The 19,325-nt window shown below is 43.7% G+C and overlaps 1 protein-coding gene across 5 annotated transcripts in view; it reads right to left on the reverse strand.

Moving 5' to 3' along the window:
* The window catches only part of RGS20 (regulator of G protein signaling 20), a 423,936-nt gene that overhangs the window by 84,279 nt on the left and 320,332 nt on the right, over nt 1-19,325 (reverse strand). Inside the window, exon 1 of one of the 5 annotated variants that reach the window (XM_069220178.1) lies at nt 12,561-12,740. The exons of the other annotated variants lie outside the window; for them this stretch is intronic. Coding sequence (XP_069076279.1) covers nt 12,561-12,676 — 116 coding nt within the window. The 5' untranslated portion in view covers nt 12,677-12,740. Of the gene's footprint in view, nt 1-12,560; nt 12,741-19,325 lie in introns of those variants that run through there. 5 annotated transcript variants of the gene reach the window in all.

Raw genomic sequence — 19,325 nt, forward strand, 5'->3', positions numbered from 1 at the left:
TGGAGGCTGCTTCTTTGCCAATGTGTAGCAGATCTTAAATCAAATGACTGTCCCCCTTGACAAAGTCCTTTTCTGCGCTGCCTTGGCTCCCCCCCCCCCCCCCCCCCCAAAGACTCCCACAAAGAGCTGATCATCCACCCAACTTTTTTTTTGCAATCAATGTAATATCTCAAGAAACTTTGATGGTCCAGCTGATTTTAGTGTCCTGGTAGTAAAAACACATATATATGTTTTTCACTACTGCAAGGCCTTTCTCTCCTATAGGTTAACATTTGGTTAACTTATTATATTTAGTAAGTGATAACTTTCATTGGAGCAGGGAGGAGGGTTGAGTTATTATAATTTAAAACCCTCTTTAGTGGTAAAGTCATATTTTAAGTCACAAGTCTGGACATGCCACTTTTAGAAAGTTGCCATGTTCTTGTCTTAACTATTTGGTGCCTGCAGCTGGAATCCTGGGTGACTTGCCTAGAAGTAGCTGGCATTTGGTCTTTTTGTATTTCTCCCAGACAGTAAGACAAAGGGAAATCATAGCTGTCAGGATAGGCAATCTGTGACTTGATGAGGGGAGGAGCTGTCATCTACCACACTTAAACATCATGAAGGCTCTGGCCAGCACATTCACAAAGGGTTTTCACACTAGTCTTTTGTGGCCCCAGACAAGGTGGGGCTAGGGCAGGGAAGCAAGACATTCCAAACACTTTTGTGGACGGAAACCTGCAGAAACTTCTCCTACTTCAAAATGGGCACCAGGTATAAATAATGGACCTTCAGACTCACCACTTCTCTATGCCACTGGAACTATGGCAGACTGAGAAGGATTGCTATGCTGCTCTGCAACAAGGACTGTTACTCTGCTGTCCTGCTTCCCTTTTCCCAATGATGCAATCCGGCATATAGCCAGAAAAATTTCAGTCCTACAGTATTGATCCTAAGCTTGCTTCGGTGAAATCATCAGGCATACCATCGGAAAAATACAAATATGTATAAAAACACCGTTTGCACAGAAATATGCAGTACTTCTAAAAGGGCCCAACAAGGATTATTGCTGTAAAAATCTTCTGTCTCCTTGTATTTTTCATAGAAGGAAAACTTGCATATTACAGTAACCTATAGGACTCCCTGTGACAAAATACCTGTCTACAGGCTTTAACACATGTAATATCAATTGACTCTGTAAGGACTATTGGCTTTAATTAATACTTTTCACACAAAAAAGAAGTTGGGCATACAGCAACAGACATAATATTACAAATATGTTCAAAATTACAGCTGCCAAAAACAATATACAAGCCCTTTGACGAGGGTCTAACAAGTACTATAAGTATTAAAATCTTGTACCCTAATTTCATTGGGAAATTGAAATTTTGTTGCACGATTTTTTGTTGCTCAGTATTCTGACATACAACCAGGTCTGAGTAAAGATCAAATATTTTTGTGCATCTGCGGTCTGAGTGTGAATTGCACACCCTTATTCAAAGATTCAAGTGGTGAAGTGTTACATTTGGAAAATGTACTTATATTTGCTGCATGACGCAGAGTTTGTGTTTTTACAAGTTTATTAATGGGATTGAAAAATGATCCTCAGTGACAAACTGTGCAAAATTAGTTTTGGGGGTATACACATAATTCTTTGCAAGTAATTTCCAAACCAAGATATACAAGCAATTTGATCCTGCCAAAGGCAGGAGTATGTGGCACAGGGTTCCAGGTTCCTCTACAGGAAAAAACAATTTTCATTATAAAGAAGAAAATACATGTGCTAAAAAGCAGGTTTATGTCCCATGTATGCGTTCAGAGTTTTCCACGTGGTGGAAAATCAAAGTACCAATGAAAGCGAACATGGGCTGTTTCTTGTTAGCTGCAGCATGGTGTGTAGTCTTATTAATATTTTGTGCCACGACTATTGGAAACCATATTGGATGCAATAATGTAAGGTTGTCAGATTGAATGACCCTGTGCAAATAATAGAGAATCTTCCCAGCACTGGAGGAGAGTTCATGGAGATGCAGAAACGGGGATTTATGCAAGGCCCTTAGAGCCATGGTACAGAAGGACTATCGGTTGGCTCCTCCGGCTGGTGCATACAGGATGGTACAGTCAGAGGTTCTTCTAGACACTCCTTCATTTGGTCCAGTTACTGCATGAATGACGCCCTCTTGGAGTAGATCACACAGCTTACACTTACAGAAACTACAAACACGGTACTCCACCTCTTAGAACCAGTGTGTTGATGTCCTTCCCCATCCTCACATCAGTCATCTTTATTTCTCTTATCTCGTGCTTTTCATAGATGCATTGTCATTGTGTTTTCTGTAACTGATGCCACCCAGTTTTACATGGAAGTCTTGAAGTTAGCCCGTCACCAACAACAGAGCATAATATTCACACGATTTGTTAAGAAAGCCCATCAATCATATTTTTTTTATTTACTCTCCTTGGGACTTTTCCCCCCGGACGCATGGCATAATCTATTGAAGAACTAACCCGATGTAAACATTTACTAGCACTTCACAAAAAGGATAACTTTTATTGATCAGTATTTTGCTTGGTAAAGACGATATTGCTATATAAGCGTGTGGACGTCCTTCTGTCGCTCCAGTGTATTGGCCAGCTTAGGATGCACATCTGCAATTCCCTGTATCTCCACAGATAATGGAATTTAGCTACAAATATGGCTTTCGAATCACTACTAAAATTATGGAACCTGGGCGTTAGCACCGTTCATCAGGGATTCAGTTACGCACAGGGCCAAATATGTTTCCAAATGTTTCCGAGTGAATAACAGCACAGCCGCCCCCAGGGGTGCTGCAGGTACGTTTCCAGCACTGTGCAAGTGTCAATATTGGCCTCATCGTGGCTCCCGGGTGGTACACGGGGGTACGAACGATGAAATATTCTGGTATAGATTTTTGGCTAATGACTTCAGTTGAATATTTGACTGAACATGTCGAGTCTGACCATATAATTGGCCGGACGGCCGTAAGCGTCTCGGATAAGGTGCTGGGAAAGTTAATTAGGAGACAGTCAACAGAGAGATATTGCCTTCTACACTCTGTTATTGTAAGTAACACGTGAGAAAGGCAACATCATTTTGTTTCCCACAGTGCTTAATTTGAGCAGGTGGTTCCCACCGACACTCATTTTTGGGGCCTGTAGGGACCATTGGCACTTATTTCTCCTTCTCAGACATTCCTCGAGAGCAACAGAGGGGAAAACACACAAACGGGAAGAAGAATGAAGAGACAATGGGAAACCCGTCAACAAGGGATAAAGCATTAGTGATGTAAAGGGGCAGAGAGATTCTTGTAGTGGATTAAAGAAGCATGAGGTGAATTCTGGACTGCAGCCTTGGGACATTTAAAAGCACTGTCCACTATCTTTTGAGCACTGCTTTGGGTGCCGGCACTTACTAGGTTATAAGTTAAGCACTGTTTTTTCACAGGGAAAAAAAAAAAACACAAGCTTGCCCCAGGTTTTTGAACTGCTCTAGTTTGAAGTGTGCAGTACAATGTCTGGGGTCAAAAAACCAATTTATTAGGATTGAACTGACCTCGCCCTGAATTTCAATTCACTAAATTGATCATCGTTATAAAACCTGAAACTTGGTCAATTCAGGCAGTGCCGTAGACAGCAGGTGATCTTCTGGACACTATCGTTGAAGCTTTGAAGCATTATGTATTTATACATTGGTGATTTGCTGAGCAGACCTGGTTGCTTGCCAGGAGCTTCAGAGTAACAGGTCATAAAGAAAAGGCATAGCAAATACCATATACGACATGAGAAAGAGACCTAAGTCTAGCAATAGGCAGGCAACTTTCACAGCTCTCAGGTAGTCACATTCGGGTTCCTGCTACCCCACTGTTATGTGCAGTTTCTTCCTCTGAACGGACTAAAAGGGAGATGTTGGTTGTTGCCTCTTAGGTAGTTTGTGAAACATTCATGAAATGGTCTATAAGTTTGCCAGGTGATATAAAAAGCCCCATGCTTCACATATCTTGTTCATTCTCCTTTATAAATAGGTCAGTAAGAAACCTCTAAACAAAGTGGCAAACCACATTCTCTTGACATTATTTTAACCAAGCTACATATGCTCTTTGGGCCATCTACTGTTCATTAATTATGTCCTTTGCTGCTCTAATTTATGAATTGTGCGACTTAGTCTCAAGGTCTTAATGCTAGAAGGTCTATTGAGTTCCTTTCTTGATTGTGAAACAATAGTTTTCTATCATTTTGTTTTTCTGCTTCTGGCTCAGCAGTGCAGGGAGGGGCGGGGCTAGGCCACAGGAGGTGGGATGGGGAGAAGGGGAGAGTGCACCTAAGTGCGCATGTGTGTTTGGTCGGCTGTCTGAGGCCGGCCAAACACACATGCACACTTAGGTTTTTCCAGCCTGGCTGCATACACAGCCGGGCTGGAGAAACAGCACAGACCCCAGGCTTGTGTCTGAGTGGCAGTGAATGCTGCTCAGACCAATTCTGACGCTGCTTATATGCTATGTTTAGCATGTAAGCAGCACCAGGATTTTCTGGGGAGCTGTGCTGGTTTCCCAGTGAATGCTAGGACACCACATCTACGAAAGAGGTGCGACGAACGAGGGTGCGGCACCCCTGAAGGTAAGCTGAATTTCTTTTCTTTTCTTTTTTATTATCTCCCCTCAATTCTGTCTCCCCCTCAGCCCCCCCAACACTTCCCCTTGTGATTTGGTCAAGATACCACCCTGTAGAGAACAGTTTTCATGAAAGGTGTCTCCCTCTGACTGTTCGAGTTTGGAATACAAAAACACAAGGGGCAAACACCTTCCTTGGTAATCTTATCACTCATGAGTGAAAGTGAAGATAAACACTAAAGTGATCGCCAAAGCACCAAACTCCTTCTCACATCAGGGACCAGAAAAGAGCCAGGCATTAATCCAGAAATAAAACCCAGTAGAGGTTCCAACTGCTATAAGCCACAAATGTGGAATATAAATATTACCAAAGGGGTAGCAACCTCAGCGAAAATGTAGGAAATTAATGGGTTGCAATGCATCTTATCGTTTTTGCTGCCTTCATATATGCTTAAAACTGTAAATGACATTGCAAGTAAAGACTACATCTTGAATTAGGAAGCTTGCGTAGCACTGCACGGAGTGACAACCATCTTGAGTAAGGCTGTTTATAAGGATTATCCACACCCTTTTTCAGAAATACATGGTATTCATTTCACAAGTGAATAAGCTCAAGATTGACATCCCTCATGCTGTGCTTAGTTCTGCAGTCCTGCCGCTGGTCTTTATGCAACACGCTCTGGAACACATGCCCGTGAGCTTGGAAACGCAAGAGCAGTCCAGGTGGCACGGTGCCCACCATGAGGTTTACACAGCGCCCAACAATGGCTTAATTTCTGTAAAACTATTTAGTCATTGTCACACTCTTCACACGTCTCTGGATGAGCTGTGCTCCTGCAGGGATACACGTGAGTTACGGCAGGTACCAAACGACACTCCTCCAGGGCCTAATCTGTGTTCACACACATTGGTCTGCTTCCTCCGTACCAACAGGAGTTGCAGTATAAATGGTTTATAACCTTTTCCTCTTTGTGTACCTACAAGGGCACTAGCAAATTGCCACTGACTGCCATCACTTAGTGGTCCTGTAATTCCCTTGCCTGCTGCCCAAAAGGCATTCATCCAAGTATTCAATGGTTACTACCCTGGTGGCAGATACGTGAAAACCCTGATGTCCTTGGGCCTTCCACCCTCAGCCTTATTGGATACCGGACCCTCTCACATCGACGGATGTTGTTTGGGGTCCCTTGTTAACTGTACTCAGGGCTTTACATCTGTTGGCCCTCAAGAGGACAGTGTGCTCATATTACCTTCATCACCAGTGTTGTGATTGTGAGTTCACAGTAAACAGATCCCACAAACACAGGAAAATAATGACTATTCTTTATTTGCAGGTACCTTCTCCATACATTTGTTCTTCTTTGAGAGTAGCTTTTACCCACTCTTAGAGTCGTTGCTCCAATCTGCTCTGGAATCCCTGCACTTCTTGTCCAGTCTTTGAGGCAAGAAGTGATGTCCAATGTCCTGGATGTGGACATGAGATGACTCCAGACTGCAAGATTCTTGGGTTGGCACGAGGTAAAACATTTCAGCATTTCTTGTTCACTCACATAATTTATTAATTATTTCCTTGCTTTCTTCCTTGCTCTCCATCTTTTTTCCTTATCTTGTCAATTCTACTGTCTATAATTTCCATTATGTTCATTCTTTACCACTGCCCACCTTTCACTGTCTTACAAGGCCCTTTTCATTATCAATGCTTACTCCATTGTTCCCTTTCTTTGCTCATTTTTAGGTCGAGCCAACCAGACATTGTAAGCTGCTTGGTTGAGAAAAGTCTGTTATGAAATTACAGTGGGTATTTGCTTGCTTTCTATTCAAAGGCTTGACTTCCTCTTCTCTTGTTTGTGCCTGCCCTGGAGCATTTGGCTGACCTCTGCCCTTCCGTTGCTCACTTTTAAGCAACTACGTTTTTCTTTTTGTTTAACCACTCCATGGCAGCATGTGTTTCCTTGCTTTCTTCTTTGCGGGCACCCTTCTCTTTCAGGTTTCCAAAAGCCTGTTTATTGCTTCACCATCAATCTCTGGCATTTATTTTATTGCTTTTCATTTACTTTTAAGCACTCTTGATTAATTGTTCTACATATGGTCTGGCATACAGTATAAGTCCCCAACTGCTATGGTTAAATATTATTCTTGGCAATATTAGCTTGGCAGTAATGCTTAGTCCCTAATTATTATTCTAGGGAATTTTGACAAGCTTCTGTTTTTCAGTGATTCAGTGGCTTTCCTTCCTACTCCTCCGTTTGTTCAGCCCAAATGAACATTCCCCTCACTTTGTTTTGGCTGGATGAGTTGTATCATTGCACTGCTGGTGTCATTACCTTACATTGTATGAGGGTCGTAGGAAAAAAGCAATAGCTAAGCTTGCAGGTGTCATGGTTGAGACCTATTGGCTTTTGCAATTCTTGAATACCACCTTTCTAGTTTTTATTGACATTATGTGAAATAGTTTTATATGCTTACCCTGGAGACTCCGTTTAACTGGCTGTTGTTGAAAACCTCTTGTACACAATACAAATACTTAAGAGTGGACTTTGAACAAGTCTATTGCTCATGATTGGTTACATTTCTTGTCTATCTTCTTTTCTGTTTGATGGCTTTCTTTCCTCTTCTCTTGTGTTTGCCCCTTTTAATTCTACTTTCTGCACCTAATAGGAATGTGTGTGTTTTGTTGCTCTCTCCATGTGCTGCGTATCCTGTCAGGTCCCCTAGCAATATCTGTGCTGCTTTTGCCACCTACCCAACTCCCACGCTCACTCTTTCCTTTCCCTTTCTATTGGCTTTTTAGGTCTCGCCTACAGACAGCTTTTACCTCTATTGTCAAAATATATATTTTATGCAATAGCAATTCTTACTTTGGGCTTTGAATCACCCCATTCCTTACCACTTCTTTTCAATTTCATTTTCTTCCTTCCTTCTAGATGTCTTTGCTTCATCTTCTTGTGTCTGTCCCTCTCCTGGAGCATAGCTTCTATACCTCCTTATGACTGGATGATCTGTTTCATGTATACGTTCAGCAAACATTCTTTGTATTTTTTTCTTGCAGTACTCCGTAGGAGCTCCTGTCTAAACTTCTCCAGTGCAAACCTTATCCCTGTGCTTTCCATGTTGCTCCCTGCTCAACTCTAGCTTATCCGTTGCTTCCTATTCCCCACCCTGCTCAGTTTCCACTATCTCTACCCAACTTCTCTATTGCTTCCCAACCCCGATTTCCCCTGCACTTAGACCGCTATCTGTTTTCTATTTTTGGAAAGTCAGGTAGCTTCAATTTTCTTCCAAGCCACTCCATTCTTTAAAACAAAATAAAATTAATTTGGTACACATTTGTTTTTTGATTTAACACTCCGAGATGGGAATACGCCATCTGGGAATAGTAAATTAACACAATAAAACCACAGCCAAGACGTATGCATGCATGCATGATGATGCATGCACGTGAATACATCAACTTTTGTTTTGTTCGTAAAGCTATTCAGCATCAGTGTTGGACTTTTGCTTATGCAGGTTCATCCCCAGTCTTTTTGCCTCCTGCCTCCTAATTGTTTCTGACCTGTTGCTGTTGGCTTTTCAACTCTGAGCACTTTACCACTGCTAACCAGTGCTAAAGTGCATATGCTCTCTGTGTAAATTGTATGTAATTGGTTTATCCATGATTGGCATGTTTGATTTACTAGTAAGTCCCTAGTAGGGTGTACTAGAGGTGCCAGGGCCTGTAAATCAAATGCTACTAGTGGGCCTGCAGCACTGGTTGTGCCACCCACATAAGTAGCTCTGTAATCATGTCCCAGACCTGCCACTGCAGTGTCTGTGTGTGTATTTTTACACTGTAAATTCGACTTGGCAAGTGTACCCACTTGCCAGGCCTAAACCTTCCCTTTTCTTACATGTAAGGCACCCCTAAGGTAGGCCCTAGGTAGCCCCAACGGCAGGGTGCAGTGTATGGATAAGGTAGGACATTTAGTAATGTGGTTTATATGTCCTGACAGTGAAATACTGCCAACTTCGTTTTTCACTGTTGCAAGGCCTGTCTCTCTCATAGGATAACATGGGGGCTACCTTTAAATATGATTAAAGTGTGGATTCCCCTAAAGAGTAGATGGACATGTGGAGTTTGGGGTCCCTGAACTCACAATTTAAAAATACATCTTTTAGTAAAGTTGATTTTAAAATTGTGCGTTTGAAAATGCCACTTTTAGAAAGTGAGCATTTTCTTGCTTAAACCATTCTGTGACTGCCTTGTTTGTGGATTCCCTGTGTGGGTCAGTTTGACAGTTGGGTTGTTTTTCACCTCGCACTAGACAGTGACACAAAGGCGGCTGGGGTGTAACATGCATTTCCTGATTAGCCATCTCTGCTAGGAGGGAGGGGTGGAGTGGTCACTCTCATCTGAAAGGACTGTGCCTGCCTCTGACAATGCCGGCTCCAACCCACTGGTGTGTGTCTGAGGCCTTGCCTGGGCACAAGTAGGTGTGAGTCCCCTTTGAAGAAAGGTGACTTCAAAGACTAAAAAGGGTATAAGAAGGGCACCCAAATCTACAGACTGGAGAAACACTTCTGGAACCAAGGGGACCCTCTGCCTGGAGAAGAGCTGATAGCTGAGGAAGAAGTGCTGCCCTGCCTGTGACTGTGCTTTGTGGAGCTTTCCTGCAGTGCTGCTTCTGCCAGAGTAAGAGGGCAAAGACTGGACTTTGTGTGCCTTCCATCTTGTGAAGAAATCTCCAAGGGCTTGATTTAGAGCTTGCCTCCTGTTGTTTGAAGTCTCAGGGACAGCAAAGACTTCTCTCTGCCAGCACCTGGAGTCTCTGGACAGAGTCCTGCTCTGACAAGTGGTGCCCTATCCAGTCCCTGGGCCCTTGAAAAGAAAGCTGGTGGAAATCCAAGGAAATCGACTTCAGACGACTCCGGACTGACGCTGCTGCTGAATCCGGTGACGCCACCTGCACCCACCGCCGTGACCTTCGCTGGAACGTGCCGCTCTTCGCAGGCCCGATGCCGCAGCAGCCCCGCTGATGTCTGCGACTCCATGGAAGTCGTCGCACCACGTTGTGACCGACGCCGCTCGAAGTGCACGGATTCAACGTTTCACACAGACGCCGCGATCCCCGACTTCGCGCATCGGCTTGTTTTCACTCTTCACCAAAGGTACTGTACTTGGAGATCTACACGACTCCGTGTCCGGCGCCGCTGGTGTCGGCTTGTTGGGAACAACTCCATCACGACGCCGTGTTAACATCTCATCGAAGCATTTTTATTTCTAAGCGCTATTTTTGAGTTTAATCTTTAAAAATTCATAACTTCACTTGTGTATGTCGGATTTTTGTCGTTTTGGTCTTGTTTTGTTTAGATAAATATTTCCTATTTTTCTAAACCGGTGTTGTCATTTTGTAGTGTTTTCATTCAGTTACTGTGTGTGTTGGTACAAATACTTTACACCTAGCGCTCTGAAGTTAAGCCTACTGCTCTGCCAAGCTACCAAGGGGGTAAGCAGGGGTTTGCTGAGGGTGATTCTCTTTTACCCTGACTAGAGTGAGGGTCCTTGCTTGAACAGGGGGTAACCTGACTCTCAACCAAAGACCCCATTTCTAACATCAATATTCTTTTTTTGTCAGTTCTGAACAGCATCTGCAAAGACAATAAGCATGCATTTGCAAAGCTAAAAGACTTGACCTATTGGCTTTGCCAATACTTGTTTTCCTTGCCAGTGTTTTCATTTTGATGTCAGTCTAACTCTTCCTCTTTCCTCGTCCACTGGCACATTGTTTTCTGTGCTTGCATTCTCCTTTTCTGTATCCTTCCTCCTGTTTCTTTCTTTTACTCATCTCTTCACTTTGCTTTCTCTTTTACTTTCTTTGAAGCACACTCGCATAACTCTTTCATGCATCACCATCCATGCTTTCTCCATTTAACGCTCGTCTTTCACTTTATTTCTCATTTCTTCATCCCTTTTCACTTCTCATCAACATCTCGCTCTCTTTATCTCTCATTTCTCTTCCTCCTTGTCCCATCTTGCTTTCTCCGTTTTGGTATTCATTAAAAGTGGAATTCCCAGTCACATTATTAGGAATTATTCTGGTGGTTCTGTAGTCACTCATACATATCTAAGGCCACAGGTTTGGGGGTCGGAACTAAAATAGAAATCCAAAACTCTAAACATTCATATTAATATGCTGTATTCTCAGTCACAGCCTCTTAGGCGTTTCTGCTATTGCCTTTTTGTAGCTTACTGTTATCCTGTGCCCTGCCTGAGACACACCTCTTCAGAGTTCTCAAACTGCATTAGTAAGTCTTGTTTCTAGGTCAATAAGCTGTGTTCTTGATGTCCTTTATTGTCTCCTGAAAGCAATCCATCTTTGACAGGTCATCTTTCGGGATAATATGGGGCATTTGCCACCCAGGGGCCCACAAGAGTGGTGTGTTGCTACTTTACCGCATTATACTGTTAAGTTAGGATACTATGCCCTCCCGTTATCTACAGCCAGAAACGGAAGTGCTTAAATGGTTGTCGATTCACAAATACCATAGTAGTAGCAGAGGTGATATCACAAAATAAATATGTCCTGTTAAGGATACTTGTTTGAATAAATCTAAAAAGTGCATTACGAGGGATCTCAGAGGGATATCGGAGCGCCAGATGAAGTGGTGGTGAGTTCTCACTTGAAAAGTCATTAATAATAAGCACATTGCCTCAATAATGGTTTATTTATATCAAGAAGAAGAAGTCAGTTCCATGAAATTATGATTCATGTTATTTTATAAAAAGTCTTTAAGCAGAAAATGAGTTCCAAAGGTCTGCAATTCTGTGGTCCAGTCAACCAGTACCAAGGTTGAGAAGATGTTACATGATAGTTTTCAATGGCGATACAACCAAGTTTGAAACGGTCAAGTGGCACCATTCAATGAAGGAACAGCCCATAAGTGAAATTTGCAAGAAACTTTAGACCACTCTTGGGTAAAATCAAAAGACTAACAAAAGAATAATATTGTTATAAGCCAATCAACAGTGATGAATAAGGAAAACGCATGCTGGCACACACGTGATGTTAGTTATAACTTTGACTCATGAGTAATGCGTGCGAACAAATGCTAATAGAAACACCCGTGAAAAGAGATTTACAAGACAGAAATAACAAACTGAAAGGGTTGATAACATACCCAAATCAAGGCATTATAAGGAAGCTTCTGACATCAATTGTCATTAATGCGAATAGTAATCTGAGCAAGGGAACAAGTTTTAAAGAGTTCTCATTTGTAAACCATAATTCATAACTAATACAAAGACCTTAAAGTACTCAGATATTAAGAATAGCGGACTCTCTCCCATGAACCATGGCACAGAAATTTGTAAAACGATAATGTGAGCATATCAAGACAAGAAGCAGTCATAATAGGACTAATGGATGAGAGCGGTAAACTCGTAGTTCTTAGAGAACCATAAGAACCCTTAAAACCATAACACACGAATTTGAGAGCCATCAGTTTACATATGAGTGAAGAGCAGAAGAAAAGTAAGATAATGTTTTGATATGACCAGAGAAGCAAATGAGTTCGGGCAGTAGGCTCGTAATCACTTGAAACTTGTTTCACAAGAGGTGCTGCTCCCCGTTTCACAAAGAGAACAGCCTTTCGGGGGATAAATGCCTAGGCCATACAAAACAGTTACGAATTCACAATAGGCAAAAAAACAGTAAATTGCATAGAATATGGTTACCTAGAGTGACGGTAAGCAAACAGAAAATCCCCCGAGGTCTCCCGCGTGTCCTGCGTTAAATCGCACTGACGCCGTATGGCTGGGGTGCGGTGTGATTATCGAACGCGTCTTTTCTCTGTTTCGAGAGCAGCGAAACAGAGAAAGGGCACGGCATGTAAAGTGCAGATCAACAAATAGCGGCCATATTGGATATCGGAGCGCCGCCTGCTATTCCTTGTTGTTAAAGGCTATGTGGATCTCACCCTCCCATGCGGCATTCAGTACGTGTAGGGGGCACCTGGATGCATCCTGATCCCCTTGCACAGCCGGGACACCAATTGTCTTCTGTGCTCCATGGTGGGTAACGCCTGAAGAGCATCGTGTGTGGGAGGTTCCTGATGGACAGTCCGCTATATCTGGTGCACAGTGCATCTTCTTTTGACCTACTGATGACATCACATGAATCAACAGCTCATGACCTTTCACTTTTGCAAAAACAGAAACCATTTGATCCCGACACCGTCAAAGAAAGTGGGTAAAAAATGCTACAAAATGTGTAATAAAAATATATATTCGGAACTTTGCAGTAACAGGTAAAACTGGTTAAGTAGTAATTGAGGGTGGATATGGGACTCCAAAGTTAACCCTTCCCGGCCCGCACTTCCAGTTTCAGACAATGAATGCCATGAGTCCTGTTGGTTCTTGCAGGAGGAATGGTGCACAAAAGTACAGTCTATACTCGGATGCGTCTCATCTGAAAGCAGAGTATTCAGAGACGAATGTTTGTGAATACATTATATCGATTGCCGTTGCAAATGGTTGCGACCACTACCTGACTTGGAATACGTCATCTGCTTTTTTCTATTTATGGAGTTGTGGGAACTTTGTCTGGAGTCCCAGGGCCATGAGAGGTTACTAGACTCAGACTGTGACATTCAGCGGTATTTACCACTGTGTCCTAGGGCTTAACATTTCTATTGAAGCCAAAACGAGCATCAAGAAAACACCTCTTTAGCACTTCCCCAGGGTACAATAGTCTAGCACTCTTAAGACTTTTGCAGGGAGGAATTGTGGGATTAGAGAAGCAGAACAAAACAAACCGTCCACCCCCTTTGCTAGCAGTGTCCAGTTTTTTCACTCTATCGTCTGTATGTTCATTTCCAGTGGAGCAGGCAATGTCTGCTGGTGTGCTGTGGTGGGGGCAGTGTCACACCAAGTGGGGTTGTCTCAGTGTGGCTCATGGAGCAGGGCTTGTACCGTCTCTGCCTGCCCAGCCAACATGGTCACTGTCTGCACAAGAGCGCCTTCCCACAATGATGCAGGTAAATGTTGGCAGTGCCAATACAGGTTGGAAGAAGGCTGCACCTTCATCATGTTGTTTGTGATGTGGTGGATCTTGCGATTTGGGTACTTCCTCAGGACCAATCACAAACCTTTCATACAAGCTAAAAGCTCAGCACAGGTCACAGTGAAGAACATGACCAACGTCCTATTCATCAGTCAGGAATGCCTTTCTTATTGGCACAGTACCTTTTCTGGTACATTGATAGAGACTGTGGTATGTGGTCAGGGCACTTTAGCACCAGACCTGTCAACTCACACCGTGCCACCCTGTGCCACACAATTTCACCTCCCTTCACACGGTCACCTGGTGAGAAGCTAAAATCACACGGTGACGTAAAAGGAGCTGGAAACCACTGCCCAAAGTAGCATTCTTGCTTGTCTTTAGAAGCTCTGAGCAGCCGATGTCCTCGGCTACAGCCTCAGCTACCCCAACACTTCTTGGACCCGTCTTCGGCAAGTGCCTGACCCCCAAGAGGTGCCCCTCAGGTCCTGGACCGTTGGTGTGGCTCATGGACTCATTCAATCAAGCTTTTGGCTCTTCATGACAACGAACTGTATTGTTCACACAGAGACCGTGCCGCTTGCACCAAAATTCAGCACGAGCCACGGCCATCCCATCTCCTTGTACAGCAAGCATTGATCACTCATGGAGGACCGCCAAGGCGATGCACCAACCCACCTGTCTGTGATGTCCAGCCTGCTCCTCGCATCACGCCGACCACCTCCTGCGACGTTCTCTTTGCTCCCAGTGATCCTCTTCAACGTGAACCTGACTCTTTGCACAAAACCTGAGAAGGTAAACCTTCAGCAGAACTAATCTGGGACTGTCATCTGACCCACACTCCATTGCAGTCAGCCTGACCTTTTGACCTTGACCCAGTCCAGCACAAACCAGATAGCGGCGATTGGCACTTTGTGATTTTAGGCACTATTCTATAATTTATTCTTTAAAAATGAATAGCTCTGTTTCTACTGATTGCATTTTTGCCTTTTTTGGTCTTGTTTTTTGTTAAGCTCTATTTTTCTAATCTGGTGTGTGGACATTTTGTGTGGTGCTTTTGCTGTTTTACTGTTTGAAGTGTTGTACAAATACTTAACACATTGCCTATAAGTTAAGCCTATCTGATATAGGCCAAGCTGCTAGGGGGTTCAGCACAGGTTAATTTGTGGTTTGCTTGTGTCTTACCCTGACAAGGACTGTGGTTGCTAGTTGACCTGGGCTTACACCCCAGTCATCCATTAACCCAGTTTCTCACAGTCATCTTGTAAAAATTGTCACAGACATTGTTAGCATGAAATAGAATGTTTAAATTTAAATTGCAAACACTTTTTTCATTGTTTGTCTTTCATGCATCACGCTGTGTTTCATGATGGTCTTTTGAGTTCTTTTCTACAGCACATTTCTACAGAACTTGCACCTACATCATGTGACACAGTGAACCAGCGTGCTTACTGTTAAGAACATCATATAATGAGGGCGGTCATTTCATTTCATGTTGAGAGCAGCTTTTCAAAAAGGGTGTATGGCAGTGGCGTAACAAAGGGCCCCGCAGCCCCCGCGGTGTTGGTACCCTGGCCTGAGAGCTCTGGAATGAGTCTTGGGGGGGCGGGGGCCTCCAAGTACTTTGCAGGTGGGTGGCCTCAAGTTTCGTTGGTTTATGGGAAAAAATCACAAGTAGTATGAATACATTTTTATATCTGTTTTTGTAACTGAATTAGAAACTGACCACTTGGTTTGTGTTCCCTTTTTCCATCTCTCCTGTATGCTAGCGAGACCAGTCATCTACAGCAGATAGCATTTATATAAAACCAACAAAATCCGCTGTCTAGTGACATAAGAAGTTTTCAAGACTTCCTTGTGGTTAGCACTGACCAGGCTCTTTCAAACATATTTCTCCAAAATAAAGCTAAAGAAATGACCTCTAGAATACAGCTTTGACACATTCCCCTTATTGACACAGACGGCTAACCCTTCAGACTTGCAGAAGGGCAAACAAAACTACTCCTACACCCTCAGGTCAAACAAAAGTACACCAATATTACACGGGAAAATGTAAAAACATCTCCATTCAAACGTTTTTCTTTAATTTAGCTTTCACGATATACTTGGGTTACATACTGCTTCCTAAATGTGCATGTAAAGGATTTCCAGCAAATCCCTTTCAGTCAGTCTTTTCCAGGTACAAATGGGCTAACTACCAGGGCCAGACTCACCATACCTGTTGCAGGGCCATTGTCCCTTGGGCCAGTGTCATGTATGCCAGGTTGTGATGGACTGTGGCAGTCACTGATGTGACCACAGCTACATGGGAGCTTTAGAGCCCTTTGGAGAGAGTCTGTTCACAGAGCTGGAGAGAGCAGGGCCACATGAAGCTCCCAGCCTAGCGAAAGAAAGACATCTCTCGTGTGTGCGCGCGAGCATGCTGAGATTGGATGAGGACAGAACCACAATCAATGCCAAATCTCCCAATGCACGAATGCAAATTAGCCAGTGCAGGGAGGGGATTATCTTGTGGAACAATTACTGGTTGCTTACTTAACCTGGGTGCCCCGGGTTTGAAAGGGAATCCAAGAATTATCACTAGTTTAGTTTGCTCGGAATTTACAGAAGAATATATACATATATATATACATATATATATACACAATTTGTGATTATATATATATATATATATATATATATATATATATCAAATCCGATCTACATGATTACACGTTACACTTCCCAACTGCTTATTTACCATACTATATTTCCCTTGCTATTATACTGTTACGCTTTTTTAATAATTAAAAAATATTTTACAGTTAATGCATCATCAAAATGGAGCGCTAGCCCCAACTCCTCGTACTCTGTTAGAAAAACTATGGCCTCATCTCCTAATCAGAATGTCAACAACACATAAATATAGAATGTACCCATCAAACTGTAACACTATAATGTGAATCACAAAATATTGTCCTCACTTTATTAGTCACACGCAGTGCCCTTAACTAGTTAACTATAGTAAAGCGTGATTGACCTTTACAAATGAGAAGCGTTTTTTTCAAATCGGGTTCAACTATCTGTGACATCCATTTATACTGTTCTGAAGTGCAGAGGCCCTGGCTATAACCACACCACAATAAAACGGGTAAAAAAGCCTATTAGGGTGAATCTTTTTACCTCTGAGATTGTATGTAATGTTGACTTAGTAAATGCGCGCTGTCGGATATGGCTCCAGCAGGCTGAAGTGCTCTTATTGCTCTCAGAGGAGAGGATACACTGATTGTGCTCCCCATAGGAACTCACCCACTCCCTGCAGAAACCACATAACACGTGTATTTCTAACGTGCATGGAATCAATTGAGTGTGGTGTTGTCTTTTGTAATCCCATGGCTCTCCAGCAGAAGCTCCATGGTGAAGTAATTGTTCCCTGTGGTAGATTCTGGATTTTGACTGGCAGGGCAGGAACATTGTAATGAATGATGGATGAAAACAGGGCTGGGTGCTCTCCTCGGAATGCATCACTCATTTTTTTCCATATCCTCCACTGAAGGGTTACGCCCCTGATTAAGAACAATGCATGTTTCCACATGAGCTCCAAAGGAGGACTTATGCGTGGATCGCAATATCCTTGATATTTATTTTAAGACAAAGTATGACGGAGACATTTATATAGCCATAAAGAGGCACAATGAATGACGTCTGAGTCGTTGTGAGAAATGTAACGTGGCAGAAGCAGATGACGTTGCAGTGTGGGTGCGTACAGGTTTTTATCAAATGACACGTGTATCTAGCAGTCGCCGGTCGCAGAGGGGGAGGGGCAGTGCGTGCACAGGGGGGACATTACATAAAAAAAATATTTTACAAAAAACGACTTACCTCCGCTCCCGGGCCACACCGCTCCTCTGCTCCTCCGCCTCACTGGCGCTGCAGGCACAGGCCCCCAGCCTGCCCAGCGGCCAATCCTGATGCTGCTCAGAGCAGCGTCAGTATTGGCCGGGAGTGCCCAGCCAGGGTGTTCCCAGACAGAGTTGGAGGCTATGCAGGCTCTCTACAGCCCGGCAACTGTGTTGCTGGGCTGGAGTGACCCTTCTGCGCATGTGTGTTTGGCCAGCCTGAGACAGCTGACCAAAAATACATGCCCATTGAGGGGGAGTACAGTTTATTATTGTTTTTGGGGAAAAGGTTTGCAGCTGCCACTGCTGGCAGGGGCGACGCTCCTCCGCCCTTATAGAGGAGCCGCCCCTGTTGTCTATACCTAGGTCAGCTCCTGAGCAGTGCACAGAAACATGGCATATGTGCTGCAGAGGTTGGAAGGTAAACAACTACAATTATAACAATGCCATCATCAGTTTTACTAATGTAAAAGTGAGGAAGGGGAACTCCAAGATCCACTATTTCTGCTGCCCACCATGCCCCCCACAACCCTTTAGTTCTCGTCACTTGACATCATAGGGATGTAGGCCTCCTTTGTCTCATCGCCACCAGGACAGCCCCTTAAGTCTCAGCCAGTCTGGGATGGGGCAGGCCACAGGCATTCCATTCTAGATGAAGGGTGCCTGGCTGTGTACTATCATGCCTGACCTACTCTGCATCCCAGCTCCCAAAAGGTTACATGGAGCGGCACCAAGGCTGGTAAGGCTGGGGTGGCATCAGGTAGGGATGGCCCGTCACCATCTTCAGTGTACCTACCACCAGGGCCGGCCTTTAGCATGGGTGAGTTGGGCCCAGGGCACCAATATTTTGAGGGGCACATGGAGCTGTGTGCATTAAGGTTATGCCAACAGCAGCAGCCTCCTCATCTTGCTCCAGATTTGTCCCTGCCTGTTTGTTTCTGTCTGATTTGCCAGTTTAAAGTGGTTTCAGTCCTTCATTATCATACCACGCTGATGTCTTTAACATTCCTTTAGCACCCTTCTTTCCCTCCCTTCACAGCCGCTGGCACACATCAACAAAACCATAATTTGCGTGAGCCAACTAAGCCATCAGTGATTTAGGTGAGCAGGAGGAAGTCTGGGGATGTTTGAGTTCAGGGGCCAGTGGCTGCTTATCCAGGTACTGACCAGTGCACCCCTGCCTCATTTAATTAACTACGATCAACTAGGGTGGCAAATTTCTCTCCTGCCACACCCAGGGCGCACTCTTAGCAAAGGCCGGCTCTGGCTACCACTAAACGGAAAGGGCAACAGATGGGAAAGTAGTGAATAGTGTTCTGTTCCCCTACGTCTCGGGTGAGCATAATTTAGGGCCACAGAGAAGAGAACCCCTGCTCTATGGTAACTGGCCAGACAAGAATACACTGAACACACAGAATGGTATACTAAAAGCATACATTCAGCAGCAACCTCTCATGCTACAATGAAATAGTTGCACAAACAGGCTTATGCAATTAACTGATAAAAAAATCAATATTAAGTCAAAATCACGGTGGGGATATATTATTTCATTGTGGCATGAGAGGTTTCCATTGAACCTATCCCTACAGTATACACAGTGTATACAGTATTTGTTGCCCAGGTGAAGTGGGACATACCCCTTTCTTCTTTTTTTTACATCAGACAAGAAAATACAGCAGTCACTCTCCAGGCCCTGGTTTGTTACACAAACAGAAATGATGAACGGAATGCAGAACCAATCAAACATTCACCCCAGTCACAGATCTGGGTTTAATCCATCCATTCTTATGCTCACTATGCCAGCC

The sequence above is a fragment of the Pleurodeles waltl genome, chromosome 2_2 (assembly GCF_031143425.1).
Source record: "Pleurodeles waltl isolate 20211129_DDA chromosome 2_2, aPleWal1.hap1.20221129, whole genome shotgun sequence".
In the NCBI taxonomy this organism is placed as follows: domain Eukaryota; kingdom Metazoa; phylum Chordata; class Amphibia; order Caudata; family Salamandridae; genus Pleurodeles; species Pleurodeles waltl.